General features: G+C 52.2%; 1 protein-coding gene across 7 annotated transcripts in view; it reads left to right on the forward strand.

The window, feature by feature from the left end:
* The window catches only part of LOC142579726 (uncharacterized), a 460,731-nt gene that overhangs the window by 406,063 nt on the left and 26,836 nt on the right, over positions 1-27,832 (forward strand). For all 7 annotated transcript variants that reach the window (XM_075690223.1, XM_075690224.1, XM_075690225.1 and 4 more), the window contains 2 exons: positions 7,602-7,869; positions 9,433-9,489. In XM_075690223.1, the coding sequence (XP_075546338.1) occupies positions 7,602-7,869; positions 9,433-9,489 (325 nt within the window). The remainder of the gene's footprint in view (positions 1-7,601; positions 7,870-9,432; positions 9,490-27,832) is intronic.

Here is a 27,832-nt window from a genome sequence, read left to right on the forward strand (position 1 = left end):
AAAAAAAAAAAAAAATCGCCGCGGCCCGCCAAAACTCCGCGGTAGGAATTGCCGCCGCGTCGCCGTCGCCTCTGCGGCAAAGCCTGCCTGCCAGGCAGCAGTCGGTGAGCGAGGCCGCGCGATGTCTTTAAGCTTTCCTCCGGCCGGGGCTATCCGAGAACGCTGTGCTGCCCCCGCGCGCGGTAATTTATAGTGAATTACATTCGACTCACTCTCTCCGGAGTTGAAACAGAGAGAGAGAGAGAGAGAACGAGAGAAGTGACGGGCAAGGAACGGAGAGGCAAAACTTTTACGACGCCATAAAGGTCAGAGCTGAGATGAAAAAAACAAAACGGCAGGGCCGCCCGTTTTCCCAAGAGCTCACACGTGTGTGCTGCGACCATATATATATATATATATGTCCACAAGCGCGCGCACACAAACACACGCACTCATGCTCTTGTGCGTGTGCGCGCCTTCGCGCGCAATCTCCGGGCCTTATTTCTCGGCAGCCTCTTGATTCTCCCTCGCCGTTCATTATTGCCTCGAGAGAGTTGCCGGGTTTCGGTCGCGCCACGACGCTTTCGAGAAGGCATCCGCACGGCCTCGGTCGCTGATTGCTTGCCGTCTTTCCGCGTCTTCTCTTTTACTTGAAGAAAACCATTTCGACGGGACGTGATGCCGGTTGCTCTCTCTCTCTCTCTCTCTCTTTTCAGCGTGCGCTATGGAGAAGTGAAGAGGCAACTCCATTTGGCGGAGTCTGCGCACGGCACGAACGTATATACTACAGTCTCTTGTGGCCGAAATGAACGACGACAGCTCGCGCTGCACGAGCCAAAAAAAAAAAAAAAAACATGTCGCGTTATACCGCGGGAGGAAACAAATATTTACTACGCCGGCTGGTGCATGACCGTGCGGTTGAGGAAAGAGCGTGGGAACGAGACCGGGCCGAGGGTAAAGGATGGAAGAAAATGAGAAATTCTCGTTGCACCGTAAAACGGGACGAGGTGATGGCGGAGGCTACGGAATGGATACCGTAATTACGCATTTGCGAAAAAGGGAAAAAAAAAAACAAATGAGTTCGGTATAATGGCTTCACGGCGCGAGTTTTCGAGAGCGGTCGCGACGCAGAACGCGTGTGTACATTCGTATGTTCTGAGAGTGCACATTGTACACTCGCAGATCGCGAGTGTACATTCGGCAGTACAAGATGCGTATACGCATCGTGTAAGGCCTCGAGCGAAGTGTCACAGCTTCGCGTTCGCGCGGGGTGATTGAATTTTCCTTATTTAATTGTTTTCTTTAATGGATATGTATTGCGTTTTCCACTAAAATTTGCGAGAGTGTTCTTTACAGACTGCAGGGTATACAGTTAGGTTGATTAGACTAAGTTACTTAGAGTATTCGTGAAAATCCAAAACACGTTGCGGCCCATGGTCTCTTTCGTCTCGTTTCACGAGCTTTTCTTGCGTTTGAGGTTTTTCCGTGCAACTAAATGGCGTAAGATCATTCGCGCCGCGCTTGCCGTGCGTGCTACCGTGAAGAGCGCGTTTAGTCTCCGTTGCCAAACGTTACGTTTTTGGCACAGCATGCATGCCTTTTGGGCATGCATAGAGCGGATGTGTGGATGAGACGGACGAGTGCCCCGCAATGCGACGTGCTCCTCTTCGGATTCTTCGGTGCGCCTAAGCGTAAGATGGCGTGCACAGTAAAGAATTCACGGCTCCCTTTCACGTCGAAGCAGCATTTGTCAAAAGATGTTTTGACGCAACTCCAAGGGTTGCTTCAAAATCACACCCATCGCAAGTATAGCGTTTGCCGTGTCGATAAGCTTCTTGCGAGCGTCTTGTTTGAGCTGCTTGCAACTGTAAGGAAGACAGCTAGGAGAAAAAGAAGTGTTGTTCCCTTCAGTATTTAAAACTTTGGAGCAACGAAGAACCGGAGATGTTGTCTGGGCTGTGACGGGGACCATGTCACGACGGCAGGTCCTGTCACGCGAGGAGTGGGCTGTGCACACATCATTTAACTGTGGAGTCTCGTTAACACATTGACGCGGCTTCAGGAGCGAGCGGTTCGCACGGCGGAGTGGTCGGTTTATAACCGTCACACGTAGTTAGTCTTATCCCAAGTCGCGTGCAAACTTTTTTATCTCAACACGGGGGGAACCAAGGCACTTGCCACAGGAGGAAGCCTTCTTTCTGTACGGGCCACTTAACGATCTGTTTGTCCCGTGGCGTCGCCGTTCGAAATGGAGGCGCAAGGGTTACCGGCGGGGGTAGTCGAGCGAAACGGCTTCCGGCTGCCATGCTGCGTCCGCGAAACGGCATACGGCCGCCTCACACGAGCCAGACAGTCGCAAAGCGACAAAACACACTCTTCGGCTACTTACCAAGGAAACAATGTTGAATGCGTATTTGAGGGAAAAAGAAGGCGTACAATGTTCAATGTACATGTACAATGCGAGAAGGAGTGAGTCAGTCAAATCTGCGCAAGTTAAAGTTATATAGCCTAACACTGTTCACGAAAAGCGCTGCTGTGCGGCTTCTGTACCAGACGGTGCAGTCAGCCTTCTTTGGTCTCCCTCCACCTCGTCACACGCCGGCACTCACGAGCATGCGCTTGTTATGATGTACGTACAGGACGTCGAGTCACTCGTGCGGTGTCGAGGTTAGGAGGAGAAAGAACGGGAAAGAAGAAAGAAAGAGTAGGGATCAACGCATACCGATTGACGGAGCAGGCGTAGGAAAAGCGTGTGTGGGGTGGAGATGGGGAGACGGCGGCTGCCGCCCCCTGCGGGTAGCCCAGCAATAGGCTCTTCATTAGCCCAGCGCCAATCAGAGGCACATTCAACCGAGAGGGCGCAGCGACCAATCGGAGGAGAAATGCGAAACTTGAAATCCGACACCCGTTACGTCATCATCCATCACGAGCGATCCGCCGGAGCTCCCCCTCGCTGCCCCTGACACCCTCCGCCGCCTCGGTTGCGATCGGCTCCAGCCACGGTTTCATCTCTCTTTCCTTCTTCTCCCCTTCGAGACGACGACGCCGTCGGCCCTCGCGCTGCTTGAAATAGCAGCCGCCTCGCCGCAGGTGCTCCAAGACCGCTAAGAGATCCTCGAGCCGCAATCCGGCGCCGCCGCTGCCGCGCGTCTAATTCCGCAGCGCGTCAAAGACGTCGCAAAACCAGCGGCTGAGTGCAAGCGTTGCCTCCCTCCACCGTGACTGCAGGAAACAAAGAACGTGGCTTTAGTTTTCAATGGCGCGAGCCCCGATGAGCTTTGTTTTGTTTCTGCGCTCGACGTTTATTATTTTTTTTCTGGGATGTGTGTGTGTGTGTGTGTTTGCGGCGTCGACGCACGCGCAGAACATTCGCGCGCACCGTCGCATACGCAGACAGACGTACGCGCGCAGCAGGGAAACAGCATTTACAGCATCAACAGCATCGCATGCGACTGTCTGTCTGTCTGTCTGCTTGCCTTCGAAGGGGGTGGGGGTGGAAGTGGTTGGTAGGAGGAGGTGGGGGAGTGGCGGTCTTCCATCACGCGTCGCCCGGCAGGTTGTTTCTCTCAGAGTGTGCGTGGCAGTTAGCCAGCTAAAGTCGTGTGCCTGTTTCTCGCCCTCCTCCTCCTGCACACCCCGTCCGCCCCCTCAGATGAATCGTTTCTATACGGAACGTTCGTGCGCCTGGTAATAGGAGAAGTTCGACGTCCGCGCAGTCTGTTTCTTCTGCGCGCAGAGCTCGGGGTTCGGTTGCACACGCGCGCGGGGGTGGCAGTGATGCTGCGAGTAGAAGCGATTGTTCTCTCTCTCTCTCTCTCAGAGAAGATGATGACTATCCGACTAATTGCGAGAGTCGCACGTCCTGCGCGGTGGGCGTGCGGGTGTCACTTGCGTTGTGTGTGAAAAAGGCTGGCGGCTGCCCGAATCTAGCCAGCGTGTGCCCGAAAGTCTTGTCTTTCTTTTCTTTTTTTCTTTACCGTGAAGCCCCGTCATAGCCGGCGAACCGCGCGTCTCGTTACGATGAGTCGCAGAACCCCGTTTCGAAGGCAGGTGGTTTTTCGTGCAATGGCAAGGAGCTCGGCAGCGGTGCCTTTGTTGTAACGTGAGGTTAGAGTCACAAACGTATGCTACCTGCGTTGCCAGCCTCGCTGCAGCGGCCCACCACGGTCGTGTCGTTGTTGTTTAGCAAGTGCGTACTAGCAGTGACACTAGTTGTACGGAGCACGACACTTGTATACACAGCGCATATAGCGTCGGCTTCGTATTGTGCTGTCATTGAGAAGTAATGTCTGACGGGTGATGCGGAATGCTGCTCGTAGATAACGTAAACGCGTGTTGTTTTCGTAGTGGTGGTCGTCTTTGTGTCCGCTCGTTTTGATTGACGCGCCGCGGCGCATGTTGAATTCATTCGGCTACGGACATACTGTCTTCATAAATAGTTAAGGATTCAAATGCTTGCTTTCCACGTGCCTACAAATATGCTTCTGCCACAACCCTATAAAGGCGCCGCCGTCACATCCGAGATATTGTGTGTAAATTGCCTCAAATATTGACATTTCATCTTGAGGCCTTGAGCGCCGATATGGAGATAGGATTGTACAACGCGAACGATGATGAGAATGCGAAACGTGCTCTCTCCTAAAGTCACGACGCTAGCTGGTGGCAGAGCGTAATCGACACGACCTTTGCGTTAATACGCCATTTGCGGTGCTTCAGCTTTACTGAATCGGGAGTTCCGTTCGGTGAGATCAGTAAATGGCCCTGTTTTTTGATGTTCGCACCGCGACACGCGAGCGGTCGCATAAATTATCGTTCCGATCGTAAGATGCGTTGCGCCGTTCGATATTCGTCGTTGCGGTTTGTTCCCCACTGAATTACAGGGGAGCCGCCTGTTAATTAGAATGAATGACGGTTGATACCATCGGTTGATTGATCGAGAGAGAGAGAGAAAAAAAAGGTATTTTCGCAGATGGGATGGCTATTTGGTCTGGTGCGTGTAAGTGTAGGATCGAGGGGTTTCGGTGTCCTTGCCTTCAAAGGGAAAATCGTAATTGGAACAGCGACAACCGCGTAAGAGCCATGGCAAAAAAATCGAAGGCCGTGTGGAGGACTTCGATACGTAAGCTTGACGGCGGTATACGCCACCTTTTCAGCCATGCATGGGCGGTGAAGAAGCACTAACTAGAGGGAGGAAATAAGTTCCCCTGTGTAATTAAATTATGCTTCTACATATACTATATACCAAAAGAAGTCACTTAAGATGATCCTGGTTTGATGCAGTCTGATGAAGCCTGAAAAGGCACAAACACGAAAGACTGCAGGTGGCGACGCCGCCTTGAAGTTCTCGCACGAGCATGCCGTGACGTCACGGATTTCGACGAGGTCTCTTCGGGCCTATAGTTAGTTGTTTGTCGGCAAAGACTGAATACACTGTACCTAAATGATTCAAAGACTAAACTTAGCAAGTTTTGAGAGCTTTTACTACGCCAGAATACGAGAAGGTGCTTTGAAATCCATGGCGTCGCACTGACGTAACGCCGCCGAGATTTCGGAGTGAAATTAAACAAAAGAAAAATAAATGCAACTTTGGCCTTTAATTTTTCTTCTAGTACGAAGATAGAGTCTTAGGAGAACACTTTATCAGCCCAAACTGATTTTGTGTTTCCCTTTTGATATCCCCTTTAACGGGATAATGACAGTTATCTTGATGTACGCGGCCATGGCTCCATCGCTCGCGCGCGGCGTCTCAGCTGCTTCGTTATACAATGTTTCGCATCATCCTACGCTACGTGATACCTCGGGCCATCGCTAACATTACACATTTGCAAGGGTGGAGTTGGGGAGGGAGGGGCGCAACGAAGACCTGCTTATAGCAGGTGACCCGCGAAACTGATCGCGTGATGCCACTGCGGCGTTGGCACCTGAGCGGAAACAGATCCGTTCGGTCGCCTTCGTCGCGGTACGAGGCGCCCGAACAGGTCGCATCGCGAGCGATTCCGCCCGCTGGCGCCGCCCGGGCGGATTAGCGAAGGGGGCGCGGTTCAGTGCCGCATACCAGAAGCGCCGGCGTCGTCGCGCGGCGAGGGAGTGTCTTCTGCGCTAATCCTCCGACGCGGCACTTTATCCCTTGCACCCCGCGCTCTCCCGTAGATCTTCTCATCGGACGCGCTCGCCAAAACATTGCGTGCTTCGTGGACGGCGGACAGGCGGTCGAAGTGTGTCTGTACACCGGCGCAGGGAAAGACGCGTTTACTCTGACGACCGCTGGACTTTGGCCGCGCGCTGTCTGCACTTCGCCCGCAGCGCTATTCGCTGTTAGGGGGAACGCTGCAAAAAGGAACGCGTTAAAGGAACGCTACAAGGGAACGCTCTTCTTTCACTTTGCTGGTGCGTTAGCTTCGAGTGCCGGCTGAAGCTATGTGAATGCACTGCTCGAATGTTTTGAAAGGCGCCAGCGCCTCCAACCACAAGTCGCCTGTCGCAAAGAAGGGCTATCGCTCGCAACAGGGAAAGAAAAAAAAAATTCGCATTTGCTCCGTATATTTACGTGTTCCCGTTAACACTGGGGCCGCACTGTAGTAGATCTTCCAGGTCGCGTGCGCGTGGTTTTTCAGAGCTATAAGTACGTTCGAACATTATACCAACGACAACAAAAGTAGAAAAGGAGAAGGGGATACATTATTAACAAACCTGTGTAATCTCGGGCGCCGCCAGCCCGCAAAACGAGACTCGCGAGAAATGCTATATAGTGCGAGTGCAGGCAGAACCTCGCGGCGAGCTGTTGAACCTGGCCCTCAATGTCTTTCGCCGGGGCCAACACGCAAGGAGGATTACCGATTACCACGGCGACCCTTTTTCCTTTTCTATTGATCTTAGCCCGAGAGAACGACCGTCGCTGTGCCCGCTTCACCGCTCTATAGATGAGGGTGCCGAAAGAAAGAAAGATGTTCGTTTCGAGCGCGTCTGTGGAAGGGTTCCGGTAATTAGAAGCAGGCCACCATTTTTACATAATTGGCTTCTACTTCTTCAGACCATATTAGTTCTTTCCTGTGGCTTTCCTCGTTGTCTCTGCCGCCACAATGTTTCGTGTCTCGTCACGCAGCGCGTGGAACAGGGAGATATGCAGAATCCCCCGGTTCCTTCGTATCGCAGCATTGGGACCACTCTCCGCACACTCTGCTATGTATCGCTATACATAGCAGAGTGTTTGTAAAATTGATTGATTGATTGATCAGTGGTTTGATTGATTAAAATAATTAATTCTTAATTAAATTATGGGGCTTCACGCGCCAAAACCACGATCTGATTATAAGGCACGCCGTAGTGGTGGACTCCGGAATAATTTTGTACACCTGGGGTTCTTTAACATGCACCTAAAGTCTATGTACACGGGTATCTTCGCATTGCGCCTCCATCAGAATGAAGCCGCCATCGCCGGGATTCGATCCTGGGACCTCGTGCTGAGCAGCCAAGCACCATAGCCACTGAGCAACCACGGCGGATTGATTGATTGATTGATTGATTGATTGATTGATTGATTGATTGATTGATTGATTGATTGATTGATTGATTGATTGACTGACTGGCAACTGAGGTGTGTGTGTACCCCCTGGTCTTCGCAGGTTGACAAGGCGGGCTACCCGACGGAGGCCGATCTGAAGCCCCCACTGCCGGGCGGTCACCCTCACCACGAGCCCGGCAGCCCCCGGTCCGCGGTCGCCGCGCACTCCTCGTCCTCGGCCAAGCTGAAGAAGAGGCCCCTGTGCCGCTTCTGGAAGCTTCGCTTTCCCGGCTCATCGTCCTCCTCGTCGCGGAGCCGCCTCGTCGCCCTGCTGGTCGCCATCGCAACTCTAGTCCTAGTCGCCGTAGTCGCCTCGCTCGTCTACACACGTAAGCTGAAACGACCGTGCACGATGCATGCAGGTGCAGTAGCATCAGTAGTAGAAGTAGTAGTAGTATTAGTAGTATTATTATTATTATTATTAGTAGTAGTAGTAGTAGTAGTAGTAGTAGTAGTAGTAGTAGTAAACCTCACGTAGCGCACGCGACGGGACTGGCCTTCGGGAAGCATATACCGGCGTCCCTGGCGAACATCCGTCGTTACAAGGGCCAGTCATGTCTGCTCGACACTTTGTCATGTTCCTCATTATCGAAGTGAGGCATGGTTGTTACAGTAGACGATACGAAAAAGACCCGCAAGCGCACTTCCCCACACGCCAAATTTGACCTAACCGAGACACCGGGTCTCGCGCCATTGAAAGAATCGACTGGCAGGCAAGGAGAATGGCTCATGGTCACTGAAAAGCAGCACTTAAGACACGGGACAATATAAGGAGCACTCAGACGCATGCACGATGTCCGTGGGCTCCTTCCCATCTTATCCCGTCTTTGACATTCATTCCGACTCGGTCGGTCGTCTCGTATGCTGCTGCTCATCGTGAGGTCCAATGTAGCGGCATAGCAGACGTTCCAGCAAGAGAGTGCGTATGTGTCAAAATGTCGCTAGGCCCTTCCCATATATACTGTGTGGTGACATGACGACACAGTATCCTATAAACCGAAAGCGGCGGTAGAAAAACTATTATAACAAATTATTGACAACGATCTCAGGCTTGTCGCTTCTTTTAAATATGGCTTAGAGATGTAGGACTTTCATTTAGCGCACGAAATGAATGGTCGGAAATATAATCAGTACTCCTTTAATATATGCTTGGAAGCTCGCTCACGGAATTTCGCATATCGTCCATTGCCGGTCAATGGCTTGCCAGGCTGAACCATCCACATCACCGGCCACCACCGAAACCTCAGAAGTTGTCGTTGTCGATGACAGTGCTGCTGCTCGCTCTTTTGAGCCTCAGGGCGCCAGACGTGGCCTAAATGCAGGATCCATGCAACAGAGTGTGGCGACAGATTTCATCGCTAGCGGAGTGGTTTTAAAGCTTTCGACAAAGACTGCACGTGTTTCTTGTTGCAGAGCTTCTAAATATAGCAACGTGGTGGCCGTACACTTGTTAAAGGTGTCGTGAAAAAACAGGAGTCATAGGATCACTATAGAATGCGATCGATATGCCCTCTGCTGAATGACGCCAGTAAACGAGCTGCTAAACTGACTGTGGCATTTATGTTTAATTGTGCAAGCGATTGCATTCCTATTGGAGTGCAGTGGTCTGTGAACTTTCGCAACTTGGCTCTATATGCTGTTCAGATTTAAAAGCAACACACTAGGATTTAAAAAAGAAAGTATACCATTTCAAGGCCTTTCTAAATGATCGCAGCTGAAATTGCAAGGCGACACAGCGATCGAAACCTGCAGACAGTGCTCATAAAACCTGCGGCAGATTCATTTCTGACGCTTGCGGAATAAACAGCGGTATCAAAAAAAGCTCTCTAGTCGAAATCCCTTTCGCTGGTGACGCATATATTTAGTCGAGATTCCACCTCTTCTCTCCGCAGTGTACACAAGGTCCAAGATTGATCTTAGGAAAGAAGAAATCCGGCAAGACCCCGAAGGTAAGTTTTCAGCAAACAGCCTCGACCGCTTTGCTGGCTTGTGCATGCCGTACAGTGCACGCGATTGCACATCTCCGACTACGTGGCTGTTTTTTGAGCGCGTTGAGCCGAGCTGGCATTCCGCTCGCGACCACGTCGACTGCCGCCTGCCTGCTCTACTCGAACCCGCGACCGCGTCGGACCCGTGAGTCGAACCCGCTACCACGTGCTCAGAAGCAGGTCGCCACAGCCACCGCAGTGCATGGCGCACAATTCGACATATGGACAACTTCTCCATGCACGAAGCGTACAGTTTCGCGTGTACCTCCTCGTGCAGCTTTGCATGGCAAGTTTTGCCCCGACGTATAACATGCTGGTCGGACGCAGAGTGCTCGTACGTACGAAAACAGTCCACAGCGTAAGCAGTAAGCCTCGGCGGCGCTTGACCCTCCGTTTTGACCCCCCTCCCTTCTCCTTCTTCAACCTCTCGACCTGAAAATATGAAAGAGGGCAAGACGGTCCTCCATGCGTGTCCTCGCTGTTTGCCTGCGACCGAGCACACAAACGGTAGTCATCGCCGCCGCGTTAGCGCTGTATACCGGCGTCATCATGCATAAACACACTCGACAGTAGGGGAGGAGGGGAGAGAGAGCGCGAGAGAGGGTGGATCCGCGTGAGAACGCGCGTTCGGAATTCATTTTTCATTCCACCCGAGCCAGCAGCAGCAGCTGCTGCTACTGCGTGTTTGCACGTCGCGGCCTCGCGACTCTATCGGGCCTGGAGATCGCTCGACGGCGCAAGCGGTGGCGGACTGTTTTCCCCGTCTCTTTTCCCTTTATTGTTTATTCTGTGCATCGTTCCATATGCGCTGGTCCATTTAAAAACACCTCCGTCTCTGTCAGTCCCTAAGGTATGCAAAACTCGCTTTGTTCTCAACCGCGAAGAAGAGGAGGAAGATAGGAGCTCGGAGCTTGATTAGGAAATGACGCAAATGCACTCTGCGTATGCAATTAGAAGCACGTAAGCTTGCGGAACCGCCTTTTCTATATTGTCTTTTGCCTCGTGCCTCCAATTTCAAGCGCACAGTATATGACTACGCGTCTTATTTGCGTGCCCGACACGTTTTCTTGTTTCTTTCACCTCCGCGCTAATCGTTTAAAAATGCAAATTTCGCTTTCGGTTATTCGATGCCGACGAGTAGGCTGGCTAAAGCCACGGGGTGTCTCTTATGCACACAATGAATACAGAGGAACGCCTGCTACAGAAACAAGCAGTCTTTTTCTTATTTCGCCGTCTGGCTATATATTGCGACGTCATTTTTCGGTGAGCCATAGTACGACCCAGCCGCATTGTCCGTGCCTGATCGGAAAGCGACGGTAAAGGAGGAGTGATTGTGTGAACGAACTCGCGCCTTGATGACTTTGATGACGTCATTCTTCTTGTCGAAAAGCGCGCTCGCTCACCCCTCCGCACACGTTGGCATTATGGTCGCGCGAAGAAGTTGCGACGCGTATATGTAGAGCCGCCGCAATGACGGGGGGGGGGGGGGGGGGGTCTGGGAGATATGCGCACGCACGCACGCACGCACGCACGCGCACACACACACACACACACACACACACACACACACACACACACACACACACACACACACACACACACACACACACACACACACACACACACACACACACAAACGTATACACGTATACAGAGAGAGAGAGGGGAGAGGACGCGACGAACACTTTGTTTAGCCATCTGTCAAGAGTCACGGCAAGGCAATTAAGCGTGAAGCTCCGACCATGCTCTTTCTTTTTCTCTCTCTGACACGGAAGACGAATGAAGTGCGTGGATGCTGGACGTTTCAAGAACCTAATTGCGCATGCTCCTTATTTGTTTTTATTTCTGTCCTAACTTGCCGCTTTTGTTGTCACCGTCCAGTAAAATTACAAGAAAAGCGATGCTCACCGTTCCCGTCACACCTCAGGTATCTAGGTAATGGTTCTTATTGATTGCGCTGCCCAGCTTATATTCTGTAGTGGCGCTTTCTTTCTCTCCCCGCGAAGTTTTCGTGTTTGTTCGGGCGAGCGGACAACCGGCATTTTAGATGTAATCGGAATATGCTAATGTCCCACCTGGTGGTAGCGACCGAAAATTTGTGCACTTCAGCAGGCAATGAAGACAGTTGACGTGCTTGTGCAGCGCGTTCGAACTTGAGACGGGAGAGAGTTTCGTGCGCTGTGCTTGGTGATCTGAACGAAGAAAACGTAGAAATGTAGTTTTCCAGGACTTGAAAGCCATAGCCTACTAATGTACGGACGAATGCTACATCAAGAAGGAAAGAAAGAAACAAGAAGAAAAGAAAAAAAGAAAGGAGGAACTTGAGCAGTGAACTTGACGAGTTGTTGATTCAGCCTAGAAAAGCGAGCAAAGCGGGTGACAAAGTGAAAAAGTATAGGGCACCTGTATGCATACCTTTGTCCCACCGTCTGCTATACGACGCAAACGCCACCTCCAGAAAACGGGTCATTATAGTGTTGAAGCCACGAGTGTCAATTCAACAGTCGTACGGAGGGTCGTCGCAGCCGCTAAGTCGAATTCGACGGCTTCATCTGCCTGCAATCGCGCGGTTCGATCGAGCGCGGACTAGTCGGCTGAAGCTGACAGCCGCCGCGCGTGGACTCGCGCCTGCGTGGCCCCGACGCTCGACTGCAGCCCGTGCTCCTCAATTATGCCCTTCCCAATTCCCTGCCCCCGTAAGAGTCTGGCGCAAGCGCGGGCCTTTGCCGAAGACCCCTGGCTCGGAGGAAGAGGAGGAGGGAGCGCGCAAACGTTGTATAACCGAAGCGAAAGCCCTGCTGTACCGAATCGACTCTCGACCGTCGTCGTCGTCGTCGTCGTACGCGGCGTTTTCGCGCCACGAGTTCGCCCGGAGTTGCTATAGGAAAGAGAGTAAGCGACTAACGCTCGCACGCGCGCGCATCGTTAGCGTCGTTAACGTCAGCCGCCTGCCTGCGGGCGCGCGCTGCCCGGCGCGAGGTCTCGGCTAATTCCCAGCGCAATAAGCTCATCTGCCGTCGCGGCTTCGCCCAGGAAGCCTCGGGGGGGGGGGGGGGGGACGTCCTGAACCGTTCGCTGCGCTTTGCTTGCCGCGTGCGCACGCGGCCCGTCGTCGTGGCTTTGCTCGTTTATTCGCGGCGACCCCCTCTCCCCTCCCTTTCTTAACCAGCGTCCCTCGCTTACTCTCCTGACGCACTTGCGTTCTTGCCAGCGTGTTTCCGGGCAACCGAAGGCAGATTCTAAAACAAGCTGATGTAAACTCTTTGCTCATCTGGGATTATAGCACATCTTGGCGTTTGCTCGGCGGGAAATGATTACAGCGGAGAACGCAAAGGCTTACTTTCCGCGTAGCTAGCGCCCTAAGCGAAACCGAAAAGCAATGTTTGACGTCACCGTCGCTTATATGTAAGTTAGAACACGGCTCCTCCTATTCAACACGTTATTTGCGCGATAGACGACAATGTTCTGGTGTATATGTAATAAATAAACTTCCCCCGACTAGCCTAATAATTACTTGCCTGGAGCACATCTCGTACTTGCCAAGTTGAAGGCAGGCAGCAAGTAGTTTCAACGCATGTAGTATATAGTGTGCTCGGACTGCGAGCATTACAGCGCCGCTTCCTCGATATATCTGTCCGCCTAATCTACGCCGAACTATGGAGTCATGCGTATTTACCTAACTTATTTTCTTTTTCTTTTCTTCTCGAAGTGCCCTGTCCTTTCACTGCGGAACGTGCACACCTCGAAATTTTATCCTGATCCAATTTCTTTTTTCTGTCAAGAACAGTCACGTGGCCCAAGAACGTTCCTAGCACGTAAATAACTTCGTTGTGGAAACCTTTAAACATCAACAGACGAACAGGAATGTTTCAGCAATAGTTCAGCGAACGCTACGTGGTGCAACAACCAACGCTGCTGATAGCGGCTCCGCGACGGGGAGTTCGACAATGCAGTAATACGGCAATTGTAACGCCCGCTTATAGCCTCCATCATACTTAACCAACACGCTTTGAGCTCCTTTTTGCTTCTTCTGCGGATGCTACTGGATACTTATATGGTTTGGCAGACTTTAATTGCGCGGAGGAGGGGGGGGGGGGAGGGCATCCATCTTCCTGTCCAAGCATTTTTATTTCCTTCTTAATAGCCCGCGTTGTTAAAGGCTACGCCGCCAGATATGTGTCTTCATCGGGGACTTCTACTTCGTCCGCAAACGCAATGTTACCGGAGGCGTAAACGTGAACGGTGGGGTTGGTGGCGCCTTCTCGTGGCGCAGAGCTTAACTGGAGATGACACAGAGCTATTATTGCAGCAACTAATTGTATATATTCTGCTTAGCCGCATGGTGTAAAGTTTCCACGTAAGCGTAATCACTGACACGCAGCCTTGCTATCCTTCCCTTTTCCTTTCTATTTTTGGACGAGAAGCCCCGCTTAACACGAAAGCCTGTCTAACTTGATGCGATTGGTCAAATCGCAACGATGTTTCGACACCATCGTTGCTGCTGCAACTCGCGTCTCCGGTAACCAGGCGTTTCGTTTGATAAGCTATCCGATATTGTTCCAGTTATGTCCGGAGGCGACTGTATACACGTCGAGCTGACGCTCCCTATAAATGTTCACGTGAGCTGCTTTTGTCTCTAGCGGACTGACAAAGAAAATGAGGACTGCCGCTGTACTCTATTGTTCTGCTCATCACTTGGAGCGAGCTAATAGGCAGTGGAAAGGGACTGTTGGAGCAGGGGGGGGGGGGGGACACGACTCTTTTGCGATCTATGCACGCGTGAGAAAATGAAGAAAAAAGGAGAAAAAAAAAGGGAAAAGAAAACGATGAAGCGGGCGCGCGTTTTGTCTCTCGATCGCGGGAACGGAGAACAGGCGCGGAAACGAACGCTCATTAACCGCGGCTGTCGATTCTTATGCTTTCTTTCCTCGTTTTTCTTCTTTCCTCCCTCAATTATTCCGCGGCAGAACGTAATTCAATAAACAGAGCCGAGTAATTACGGAGTCGGAGAGGAAAGCGCGCCGCGGTCCATTGGGCCTCCCACCATGGCATTGTGTGGCTCCGGCAAAAAAGCGTCGGGCCCGGGGCCTTCACTTTGTGTATGCGTCACGTGGGTCGGCGCGCGCGCGAGTGGGTAATCAACGGAGCGTTCTCTGTGTGTGTTTTATTTTTTTCTCTTCAGCGAAACCGATTGCCCTGTATAGTCGGGAGTCGTCAGCGTATAAGCGCTGTGCTATGGCGAGGACGCGCGGTCTTCTATGGAGGACAGAGTGGCGTTCGTTATTCCTTTGCGATGCGGCTTTGTAAGCGTATGCACCACGAGTGCGCACACACTGTTAATTGAAACAACAGCGCGCCGATAGTTTTCCGGTGCCATCGCTAGCTGTTGAGCCGGAGTTCAGTATATTTAAGTATCGTTCGAGTGCATATACGCTCCTGCACAAACTAGGCAGGAGCGACGGTGTGCGTGGTCGCCTACATAGTTGATTCCTGGCGTAGTTAAACGGCGAAGTAACAAGCCTTATACAACTCGTTCCACGCACGTATGCTCGCTTTACACACACACACACACACACACACACACACACACACACACACACACACACACACACACATATATATATATATATATATATATATATATATATATATATATATATATATAATCTTGAATTATTTTTTGTGAATGTTTCATTTTCTTGATCCTTTCTCTTTCTTTCTATTGTTTTTAATGCTCTGTTGTTTATGTTCTGGTACGTAATATTGCCGAATGGAATGACGCTCCCTCCCTTTAAGGAGAAAATGACATTACTTCGATTCTGAAGTTTTTTTTTTTATTGCTCCGTAAGCGTAATAAAAAAGAAAAAAAACTAGGCACACGTCGTAGAAGATCTATCTGAATTTGTCTGCATGGAAGCGTTATCTTGCCTGCTGTATCCCAACAAACATTTACAGCTCTGAAATGAAGTCATCACTTACGGCGTCGAACTCTCGTTAACACGGTCGTGCGGCGCGGAGGCAGAGATAAACTTTAGCGTAGCGATAATTGGCACCGCGGGACCTCGCGACGTTAAACGCGTTCAGACTCGCGGAGACCGGCCCTCAAAACGTTTCGTGTCAAGCGCGCACCCCTTTCTTTTTGCAGGACACGAACGACGCAGTTATATTGCGATATGATGTTATCGCTCTGCAAACACGTTTTTCCTGCCACGTAGAAGAAACAAACGGACTGTATGCAGGGGCAACGACTGTGTACGTGTTCTCCCGGCCGTTTCCTTTTACAACTTTTACTTCGCGCTGAACGGAGAAGGCAGCTGGAAAGCTATAGAGGGGCGAGCGGACGGACTCTCACCCGTTCGTGACTTCTCCGAGTCAGCCCACCAGAATTCCGCCGCAAACGACCGCCATCCGGTGCCCTGGCGCGACAATATCTCTCCTCCCATCGCGACACGACGACGCCGCTGCTGCGTATATATTTGTGACTGAAAGTTCCGGGCCGTTATCTCCTCGCCTGAAGCCATCATCGTGTGCCTGCGCGGTAAGCAAGGACACGCCCCGCACGTTGCGCTCCACCTGAAAACCGCCACCGGGCCCCTGACGACTGCTCCGACTGTGTCTACACACACACACACACGCACGCACGTACACACGTATCAACTCTACCGATGTCGACACCGGAAACGGCCGAAGCTTGGTCTCAGGCAACGTGCATAACGCGAGCTCGTTTTTTTTTTTTCTCGGTTTACTGCCTCTGGGTATCTTCCACACGCGCGCGTGGCGTCGCCTCGCAACGCACCTTTCTCGGAAACGTCTCCAATCAACCAACCGCGTCGGCAACCAAACAACAGAGTCATCAACACCGAATTGACGGCGCCGAAATCGCGGGTTCGTCGTGTCGGCTCTGACCCGCTATATTGCTTTACGGTCGGGCGATGACTCAAGCTACGTATAGCATAGAAACACCACCCACGCCCACGGCGCGAAATTGTTTCTCCTAACGGAAGGGGCCTCACAAAACAAACGTTTCTCGCGCCGGAAACGCGAAAAGAACACAGGTGAGCTTGCTTTCTTTTTTTTTTCCTTTCCGCCTTAGGGGATGGGGGGAGCTCTACGAAACGTACGCACCTGTATTACGCCCTTGTGCCTTCTCTTTTACGCATACAATGTCGGGGCGCATTCGCCTTTCGGCGAGCGCTCCCAGCGGTATTGAAATGTAAAACGATTTGCGTACGTCGCCCGAAATTGGCTAACAGCAGCTGCGGCTGCTACATGTGGGTGGCGTATACACGAGATTGCGCCGACTCCCTTCATTTCCTTTTTGTCCCGCTACGCGCCGGTTTCCTTCTTCACGCCGTTTCTTCTCGCCAGCGCAACAGAGGGCGCTCGTGGGAGGCGTGAGGCGACACCTGTGGGCCGGATTGGGCGACGGGCAAGCACCGCGGTCCCACTTCCTAATGACAGAGCCTGGACCGAGCTATAGCGCCAGAGGCCCAGAAGTGTTGGGTGTTGGACCACTTCTGTAGACAGACGGAGTCTCCAGAGGGACACTCCGTCGACCCTCGCGCGAGGCCTCTCCGAGGAGGCAAGGCGCATGCGCGGTTGTTTGCCTCAGCCCCGTGATAGAGTCGTGCGCGGGGTTCCCCTGTAATCATAACAGTCCCGGCTTTGGGAGGAGGAGGAGGAGGAGGAGGGGGAAGGCAGGAATGCGACGGGAGAAAACGGCGTGGTTGTTTTCACGCTAGAATGGCGAGGGAACGAGGTGTCGGCGGGATTCGAGAAAAACACGGGGTTTCTTCTCTATATACGCGCTTTCGAAACCGCGAGTGTCCCCCTGCCTCGTCTCCATACGTACAGTAGTGACTTTGTTATTACTGGTTGTTGGTCTCTTTCATTGTTCGCGAAATTATATTTAGAAAAGCGTCTGTCTTCATCTTTTCTTTCTCTCTCTCTCTGTTCCAGCGACAAGAGAATTTCTTTAAAGAGACGAAATTAAAAACTGCAGTGGCAGAATCCGGGAGAAACTAAAGAAACGAAAAAAAAAAAGAAAACAAAATGAACTATCGTGCTTGAAGCCGACAAAAGGTGCGCGGAAGACAAGGAGGGACGACTGCGTATATACGTCGGCGTTCCTGTACCGGCGTTCACGAAAATTATACATTTCTCGCCTTTTTGCCGAGCGGCGCTCAATTCTGAGTCCAAAGAAAGAGCGGAAATTATTCTTTTTAAGATACCAGCGAAAGGGGGCGGGAGCAGCAGGGTGGTGTATAGCGACAACTTCAGCTGGCGGCTTGCGAGATAGATAACTTTAGCAATAGACGCAGTAAAGAAGATTCCGGTTGCCAAGTGTGCGGAGTTCATTTTTTCAGTGATTGAATGGGCGGACTCGTCTGCGGCTTATACCAGGCGCCGTTATGGACGGCCCAGCATTGCGCGTGATGCGTATGCGTGGGCTGTGGGCGATTGAAAAAAAAAGAAAAGAAACATTTTGTTTCTTTTCTTTTTTCGTTTTCTTTGTCAACCTGGTGTTGCGTAGAATCACTGACACCCTCCGTCATAGATCTTTCACAGCCGTTCTCCGGTTGCGTTTTCATTTCGCCATGATTTGCGATACATCCTCAGTGAGACACAGGCGATGTGCGACCGACGGCTATATACAGTAACGCAAGCCGAGAGGAAAAGACAGAACCCCCCTCTCTCTCTATCTTTTCGGCGACCCGCATTTTTCTCTCCTCCCCCCCCCCCCGTACTAGTTTCTCCGAGAAGAGTGATTATAGCCCCGTCCATGTTTCTTAAGTATATTTTTTCGTATTAAATTTTAGTTGTCCTCGCCGGACACTTCATTCCGCTTCTGCGCGCGCACTTATTTCCATTTCGTGGACTTTCTCCACCAACTCGCGCTCTCTTGTCCGCGTAATAACGGTAGTCCCGCGTACGTAATTTCTTCGATGTCTCTGCGCGCAAGCGGGCAGACCGGAAGTTTGTAGAGTCGAGAGAGAGCAAACTGAGAAAGAAAGAAAGAAAGAAAGAAAGAAAGAAAGAAAGAAAGAAAGAAAGAAATCGGGTCGCCCTGAAAGGACGTGTAATGAGGGCGGAATGAAGCTATCCCCCTCGTGCCTCTATAATCAGCGGCCGGACGGACGAACTTCGTACTTCGAGCGCGCGGGCGGCCGGACGAAGTCCAATTTCAGGAAGAAACGAAAAGAAAAAAAAAGAAAGAACGAAATGTCTCGAAAGGGACGCTCGCGCACAAGCGGGCCCGGACTTCTAAGATCTCGCCGCGTATACACCGCGGACTGGTGTAACTACGCTTCGGGAACGCTTCATTTCTTATGCATGCTGGGCCATATACTGCAGAGGGCGCTGGTTTCGCGAGCCCGAGTATATATACACACAAGCAGACACACGCGAAAGATCACTATATAGTCGTACACTCATGAGCGCCTCACGTGCGGTCCTGCTATAAAACTTCGCGCTTTGCGTAGACGGTGAGCAGTCGGCAACGAACGCGTATTATCAGAACGGCGCTTAATACATTATTTTTAGTGTGTCGTCTCGGTAACTTCGTAAGTTTTCTGCAAGCGTATGCCGTCATGTTGACGTCCTCGAGCGACTCGACTAAGCTGAGAAGCCAGAAGCCCTGTATATATGTATGTTAAGATTTGCTAAACAGTGCGCAGCTCAGTATGATACTTCTTGACTGAGGGGATTGACTCCTACCGCACCGCCATCGCTAACAAAGAAAAAAAAAAAAAACGAACTAAGTCGTCACTGCACATAGGCACGCACGTCGCGCTTATACATTACGTGTACCTTCGCGAACCCTATAACAACAGGCGCCAACCTGCTGCGGCGCACGTCTGCGTCGCCCGTCCATACGGGAAGAGCCGTGCAAATAACGACCTTCTTGGTCTCGCATAAATACGTCTTATTCTCGACCGCTTGCCCGTTAAGGGCCTCGCCCGCTGCCGAGCAATTTCGGGGCTCCATACACGCGTGCACTCGGAACTGCGATCTTTGCGCGGCGCCGTTCAGGTGTCACGCATGTGTCGGGCGCGTCCGTGCGCCTGCTTCGTCGCGCAATCATCCGCTCGCTGCTTGAGCCAAGCTTCCCGCAGGGCCGATGTGTATTGCGGTGAAACGACCGAACAGTGTCCGAAGGGGGGGGGGGGTAGAGAAATGCGAAAGTATCCGGGATCTGAGAGAGTCGCGACGAGCATGCTCCAGAGACGAAACTCGCAGTATATATATATAGTCGCAGACTTAAGTCTCGTAATCCGGCAGTGCGTCAGCGGCGGATTATCGAAGACACTCGTCGTTAATCCTCGCGTGCCTCGCCCGCCCCTTCCCCTTCCTTCGGGTTGCAGCTGAGCACGAAGGCTGCGCGGCGTTTAGGTTATATCACCCCGTGAGCCGGGTCATCGAAAACGTAATCTGCGACGCTGGCGTCGGGCGTATCAGTGTCTTCTTAGCCGCTTGGCCTCTGCTCGCGACATATTTATCGTGGCAGCTTGTTCCCCGCGCAAACGTGTAGCTTGTTCTTGCCTCCAAGAAGAAGGTGGGACGCGGTTCGCTTAGCAATTGTGTGTCTTGTAAATGTGTGTATAGCCCGGCCGTTCTGGGCTTAGCCCCGGATTACGAGACGTATGCCTTTTCCGCCCGGTCTCCTTATCACTTCGCACTCCAGATATACCTCTATGTTTAATGCGACGACGAGGTCGATAGAAAGGAGCACACTCCCACGGATATCGGAAAGAGGAATAAAATTGTTCTGTTATCGTTTCTTACTTAGCAAATATCTCCCAAGTTGTTGTTTATACAGCACGAACTCCGGATGTATTTATATTCTTATGTGATGGCGATGTTGATTAGGGGGGGGGGGGGGGTGTAGTAATACTCGCGGATATCGGCAAACGCAATCAAGCTGTTCTGCTATTGCTCGATCCTTACTCCTTAGAGATATCCAGAAATTATTGTTACTGTAACCTAAACTGCGCGAATCATATCGCCTTCCCGCTGCGCCCGCTCTCTAATAATAGCCGCTGGCAATCCTAAAAGTCTTCGAAGTCGCGTTGTCGAGCAGCAGAGCCTGACAGATGGCACTGCACTGTTCTCCTGACGCTGTTCGGATGCTCATAAGCTCGGTGCTGGATAAGTCAGTCCGCTAAATGAATACCGTAGACGCGCGCTGTTTCCGGCAGCGAGAATTTACTGTAGCCCTCCTTACAGGGCGGGCCCGAGTCCTGATGACGCGGCAATCTGTGTTGCGCCCCGGCAGCGGCTCAGATCATCCTCTTCCTTCCGCGGTTCGATACTAATGCTGTTACGCTGGAGAGCGGCGAATGAACCCTTCTGCCACCGAGTTGCACTTCCCTATAATATCCTTCCCGAAAGTCTGGGGAAAATAAAGCAAGGAAACGATGAAAGGCAGACGAAATGGTTCGTAATCCGTTTCTGAAGGATGTCGAGTCAGCACTCGCAACTAAACGCAACGTTCACACATATCCTTCGAAGCTGGTCTCTCCTGATACTTAGCACGGCAGTATCCCGCCGTATTCTCAGACAGCCGCGTTTGTAACGCACTCTGTTCGGTGATGCCTCGCGCCCCGGTCCAGACGACGCCTATGAGTATACGCCGTCTGTCGCGCTCAGCAGAAGAGCAGACGACCCAAGATGAGACGCCTATATGGCAGCCTGCATTCCTGTGCCTCGTCGGCAGGGGCGCGAATTCCCGCACGTCGTCACCGGTGCACGCCGCTGACAGACTGACGGATGTTGCATCTCGGCCGCGAGGAGTTTCTTCAAAGGGCAGAAACACAAGGCTCCCTTAAAAGCGGTATTCCTCCCCCCCCCCGCCCCCCAAATACTCTCTGTCTTCGTCACCTCCTTCCGAAAAAGCGAGGAAGGCCTCGCCGTCCCCCTGATGCGCGCGGGCCCTTCAGCGCGGTCAACCGAGCCGCCATTTGTCACCGAGGCTCTCGCTCTGCCGCCCGCTCGCGGCTTCGGAGGCTGCAGAAGAGCGAGGAACCCGGCTGGCATCTCGACTCTGCCGGGCTGGATATGAAGGAGCACGGGCGGGAGGCAGTTTCCGATAACTTTCGGTAGCACACCAGCGGGCATCTGGCCTCGCTATAAACGGATGTATATATATATATATATATATATATATATATATATATATATATATATATATATATATATATATATATCAGAAGAGCCCTCCTCTGTTCTCGCGTTTCCTTCCTTCCTTCCTGGACGTTAGAAAGTGAGCGGGGAACAGAGAGAGGGACGAAGAACGGGAAGAGCAGGAAGCAAGAAAGCCATGCCCGAGAACATCTGTTCATGTATACGTCGCTTTCTTGCTGTGCTCCTCGAGGATCCTGCGGGGTGCGAAGAAATCGTTGCGCAGATGAGACTGCGACCGCCGCTGCCGCCTACGGAGCGCGCTCGTACGCGCCAACGAAGTCCTCCCCGCGTCTCCGACGAAGTAATTTCCGTTTCTTCCTTCACACGCCGTGCGCACCGGGTGAGGGGGCTTATTCAGCGGTAGCGGAGGCGTGCCATCTCTCATCTTCGCGTCGTCTTCTGGCCTGCGCGTTTGTTTGTTCTTCTTTCTTTCTATTTTATTTCTGTTTCTCCTCCTGCTCCTCCTCCTCCTCCTCTTCCTCCTCCTCCTCTTATTACTCCGCTTATCCAGAGCGCTCGGTGAGGTCGCAGTACCTACCTGTGCGGCGGCTCTAGGCGCCCACGAAGTGTGAGATAAAGGCTCTCCTTTGGCAGACGAGATGAAAAAAAAATATTGAAAGAGAGAGAGAGAGTTAAAGTCGCGTTACAGTGGAGCTCGATTTCTTCTCTCTCTCTCTTTTCTTTTTTTTTTGCTCCGGCAGCGTCATCTGCGCTATACCATCTCGCCCACCATTCCGTGTCGTCGTATTCGCGTCTTCGACTCTTATCGAAGCTCCTCGAAGTACCGAGTAACGAATCTATTTCTCGCCTTCGTCTTCTACACCTCACCCATTTCTTTATTCGCCCCCGAAAAAAAAAGAAAGAAAAGAATGCCTCAGCTGCACATGCAGCAGCTATCTAATGTCGCGACCACAGCGACGAGGCAGGCGACGGTGAGCCCCCACGAAGACCCGCGAACCTGCCCGCAATCGCCTCTCCTTACGCGACACGAAAGTGGCGAAAAGAAAGCTGCGGCGCTTTGAAATCCTTTCACTTCTTCTTCTTCTACCTCTTCTCAGTGCCGTCTCGCCGCGCAGTAACGCTTCTTCATCTCTCACGCGTGGAAAAAAAGTGGGTGGGTGGGGAGATCGCTCGCAACCGAGGAGATAAAAACGGTCGTGTCGAACCAGAGCGACCTGGTAGTGCCGCCGTGCGTGTAGCATGATGGTCTCATAAGACAAAGGGGAGAAGGTGAAGCATCGCTCTCTGAAACACGGCGGCTGATAAAAAGGAGGGAAGCAGGCTCTTTTTCAGAAGTGTGGCGGCCGCCTGTAAAGTGGACCGCGCCGTTCGCGCCGAGTGCTTGTAACGAAGACACGTCGCTGGGTCATAAATCAAACGCGCGGTCGCGGCTGGCCGACTCCCGCAGCGACGCGGCCAGTTGTTCCGTCTTTTTCTCTCACTCTCGCTCGCATTCGTGCTTTGTTTTTTTTTGTATGTCCGAAAGAGACTCGCGCAATCGACATGGAGAGAGACCCTAATCTATAACCCCTCTCTCTCGCGGTTCCTTGACCTCTAAAGAGATACGACGCAATCGTTTCGCATTTCAACTCGTCCACAGCGCGTATGCGGTTACCAGGCTCCGGGCATTTGGAAAGAAACGATATATTCTCTCGCTCCGAGAGGCGAAAAATGAGCGTCATTTTTATGCCATTCGGGGGCCCTCTTCGCCCCTGACCCCGACACCAACTTTAGGCGGCTTTCTTTCTTCACCTGTATCACGGAGCGCATACCGAGACCTCGCAAGCGACGGCAACTACGTTGGTGGGCTTGACTTGACCGCGGTTATCGAGGCTTGGTTAGCGAACGTTATTGACGTGAAAGCGCTTGCTTGCGATCACTCAGACTCGACGCGAGCTTGTGTATCCGCGCACTCGAAGAAAGGGTTTGCACTGTCTCGGTCTTTCCTTGCTCCTCGGCAGCGATCTGTCCAGCGTGCATTTCATTTCGTTAAGGCTGCGTTTCCAGTAATTTAAGGTCACGAATTGCATGCGCACGATATCAACGTGGCGCGACGTTCCTGACAGGAGAGCAACAAGCGCAGAGTGTTAAAGAAAATAAGGAATACACGCCAGAGAGAGAGATGCAAATGAGAGGAAGGCAGGGAGGTTAACCAGACTTAAAACGTCCGGTTTGCTAAGGGAAGTAAAGCTGCACTAGGGGAAGGGAAAGGGGAAGTAAAGACGGAAAGAAGAGCGTGACAAAAATAAAAGCGAAAAAAATATGAAAAGGGACGAAATGGGGTCATTACAGTCTTTCTAATAGGGCACTGTCACGTAGAAAAGTCAACAGAGCCTTGACCGACTTTTGCTGCGACGACAGTTCACGTCGGCATTCCAAAACTGACTGTTCTGAAAGTGACTTGTCGTCAAGGCGTGCCAACGCGGTCGCTAGTGACAGCCGGTGCGCGCTGAATCGAGGGCAGTGGCAAAGCACGTGTTCGATGGTCTCCTCGCCGCCGCAGTGTCTGCAAGCCGCGCTGTCGTCAATACCGACTCAGAAGACGAAGGATCTTGTGTAGGCGACACCAAGCCACAGTCGGCAAAGTACTGCTGTTTCGAGTCGAGAGAGTCCAGGTGGGGGTGGAAGTCGAAGGGATGGGTCCAGTCGGTGTAGACGTGTATGTTTTAAGCTGGGTGTGTTCCATAAAGTTTTGATGGCTTCATTTGCAAGCACACGAATTTTCGTTGCAGCGTCTGTTCTTGAGAATGGAATGGAGTCTTGCAAGCCCTCCTCGTGAGCAGATCGTGCTGCTGCGTCGGCATGTTCATTGCACATTATGCCACAGTGGCTTGGAATCCACTGCAACGTGATGTCGTGTCCTTGCTCGACGAGGTGGTGAAGCAGCAGTCTGATTTCCATAACTAGTTGTTCGTGGGGTCCTCGGCGTAAGGCAGAAACCAAACAATGAAGAGCAGCCTTGGAGTCAGTGAACACGCTCCATTTCTTGGGTAGTTCTTCAGAAATTACACGAAGTGCACAACGAATAGCAGCAAGCTCCGCGGCAGTCGATGTAGTCTGGTGAGATAGTCGAATTTTTATGGTGGAAGGAATGCACGCCAAGTGATGATTACGGTTAAGGGGACAATTGAAGCCGCAAATGGTGTTTTGAATTTCACTGAAATGTGTATCTCGTTGGAAGCATTACGATTTTGATTGGAGTAATACAAAAAACGTAGACGAAGCATTTTCGAGTGTCGTTTACTAACAGCCCGGTATGACGTCTGTGCATTGACCGAATAGTGAGTTCAGCTTCGGCGCCCGTAGCGCGTCGCCCGGCCACCTTACTCATTCTCGTCCTTATACTCATTCTCAGTTAGGAAGCCTGTGGCCACGATCGCGAGGGAGAAACACGGGCCCCTTTTATGGATGACTCTCTTGCGGAGCTCAATATAGACCGTCCCATTTCTGTTTGTTTGTCGCTAGTCACTTTTCAACTGAGAACGGAGAGAAGAATCACCCGGAAAAAGAAGGAAAAGGGAGGGAAGAATGCGGTTATGACTCCCACGCCCCGATAAGGCGCCCACGCGAACGCAATATATGACCCGAAGCGCCTTCTATCACTCGGTTATCTGGAGAGCCATAAATACGCTCCGTTCGCTGGGAACGCTCGAAGCCCACATAGCGTTGGCCTTAGTCACCGCAAAGTTCCAAACTCTCAGCCCGTCACAATAGATGCCTTCCTCTCCCATCCGCCATATCACGCGCTCTCCTCCGCTTCTGATGCCCCCCTCTCTCTCTCTCGACTCCTTTCCTCGACTCTGTACAGTTCAGCTGATCGAAAGGCAAAACAAGGAACGCAGAACCGCTGGCAACAACGGCAAAAGGACGGGCCACCGTGATTCTAATGGCGTGGTCCCGTATACCTACTCCAGATGGATGAAAAACAATCGTATCCTTGCCACGGGTGCGTAATGAAATACCGGCGGAGCATGCCTGCCTCAAGCTCAGCGCGCGTATACAAATGCGCCTGATACGAGCAGCGACAGACTCCTCGCTTCGTCGCGCCGATATCCATTAACCGGTATGCACGGCATTTGCCCGAGAAACAAAAAAACAAAATAAAGAAAGAAACAGGCACACAGGAGGCAGCAGCAGCGCATAACAGAGTATAATCGCCTATAAGATTGGTCCGGCACCGCTCTCACTCACATCGTCCGCCTCCTTTCTTTTCTCTATAGCTGACCGGTGCTTCGCCCGTCCCCGAAATAATGAACGCTGCTTGGCCCATAGCCGTTGCATGGGCATAGCTGCGCGACTCAGCGGACAGCGTTTCGCCGAGCGATTTTCTTTATTCTCCGTGTTTCTTTGCTTCTTTCAATGGGCAGGGGGAGTGGGGGGTGGGGAGGAAGGCATGCTGCTGCTGCTGCTAATTCACGCACGGTTGAGCATCAGCCATGAACCATTGGTGCGCGCTAGAGAGAGAGAGAGAGAGAGAGAGAGAGAGAGAGCAAAAAGCTGGGTGTCGCGGGTCTGCGGCGTTTACATGCGAAACGTGTTCGTAGGTGAAACAAGAGCCGCAGAAAAGTATCTCGGCGCGAGCGGAGTTAATGCGCCGTGCTGGCGGCACGTACGTATAACACCGCCGCGTAGTTATATACGAATGGCGAGTCAGGAGGGCTGGCGTCCCCTTTCCTCTGCGTCTCGTATCCTCCTTTCCCTCGCTGCCCTTCTCGGTCGTGCCCTTCTCTGTAACTACCGGTTGCGCCAGCGAACACGATATCTATCGAAGCTGGCAAGGAAGCAATCCCGCGCGCATCCGCTGTATTATAGTATATTCTGCACGCGGCCAAGCGCCCGTAACACTACACACCACGAACAAGTTGAGAGCAGCGGATCTTCGCTTATACAAGGTGCCCGATTCCCTTTCCTCCCTCCCCCCCTTCAACATCTCTACCGACCTTCTCTTTCCTGGCCGATTCAACAGCCCTCTCTCCCTCTTCACCCTGATCTCACACCACCAGCCAGTGGAATCCCCCCAAGGGGGCCCAGCGGCGGCGGCCAGTAGAGGAAGGGGAGGGGTCCGAGGTCGGCGTGTGATTTATGAATCGATGGAACGCATCGAGAGCGCTGTCGAGCATCCCCTTCCCCTTGCTCCTTCCCGCATCCATCTGTACGCGCGCGCTCGTTTGTGTGTGTGCGTGTGTCCGGCGCTTCCAGCCTGCCGCTTATGCGGTGCTCTCTTTAGATCTCTCTCTCTCTCTCTCTCTCTCTCTCTCTCTCTCTCTCTCGTCAACTCCCCTCCCTCTCCCTGAGAGCGGCGCCGCTGCCTGTTGCGGCGCCCGACGCATTGCTCGGATCGTTTCCCTGCTCGCGTTATAAATAATTTGTACCGATCAACCCGTAACCCCCCCGCGCTACCTCGTAAACTAGCATTTCGCGCATGGAGTCTCCCTTGCACGCGCATCTGCGCGTGTCGATCCTACAGCTCGTGCAGCTAGCTGCTCTTGCGTTAGCAACCTCCGCTCATCCCCCCTCCCCCCCGTGTTGTTTTTATTTAATAACTCGTTCTCTATAGCGGCGCGTAATCGATGACCGCCGATCGGTGCAACAGGCGGCCGTGACCCCTTCCCGCTCGCTGCTACGCAGAAAGCGCGCGCTCGGGAGTGCTACGCAAACGACGGCGCGTGTATATGTTTATACACGGCGTGGCACAACGAGCCGACTGGCTTCGGGAGGGGTACTCGGAAATCGAGACGATGCAGCGTGGAGTGCGTATAGAGCCGCTACGCAGAGAGCCAGCTGCCGCGCGCGTTGTTGGGCGCCGCTGGCGCAACTGAATTGAAGCCATGTGCTCCGACGTTGCAACAGGGTTTGAATCTGAGTCAGTTGGGTACCGTAGCCGTTGGGTCAGTAGCCGATGCTAAACTGACGCCTGAATCGATGAACACGAGGCGGTACGAAAGGGTTCAAATATTGTTTCGTATTCCGCGATTCCGCTGACAGTTGACAGTAGAAACTGACATCTATGTATCTAATGGAGAAAGCAGTTGCGATGTTCCCCTAAACGCATTTCGAGCATTCACAAACTTTTCGTAGCAAAAATGCAGATTCGAGGGCTGATTCTTTTGTTTCTAACCGA

The sequence above is a fragment of the Dermacentor variabilis genome, chromosome 4 (genome assembly GCF_050947875.1).
Source record: "Dermacentor variabilis isolate Ectoservices chromosome 4, ASM5094787v1, whole genome shotgun sequence".
In the NCBI taxonomy this organism is placed as follows: domain Eukaryota; kingdom Metazoa; phylum Arthropoda; class Arachnida; order Ixodida; family Ixodidae; genus Dermacentor; species Dermacentor variabilis.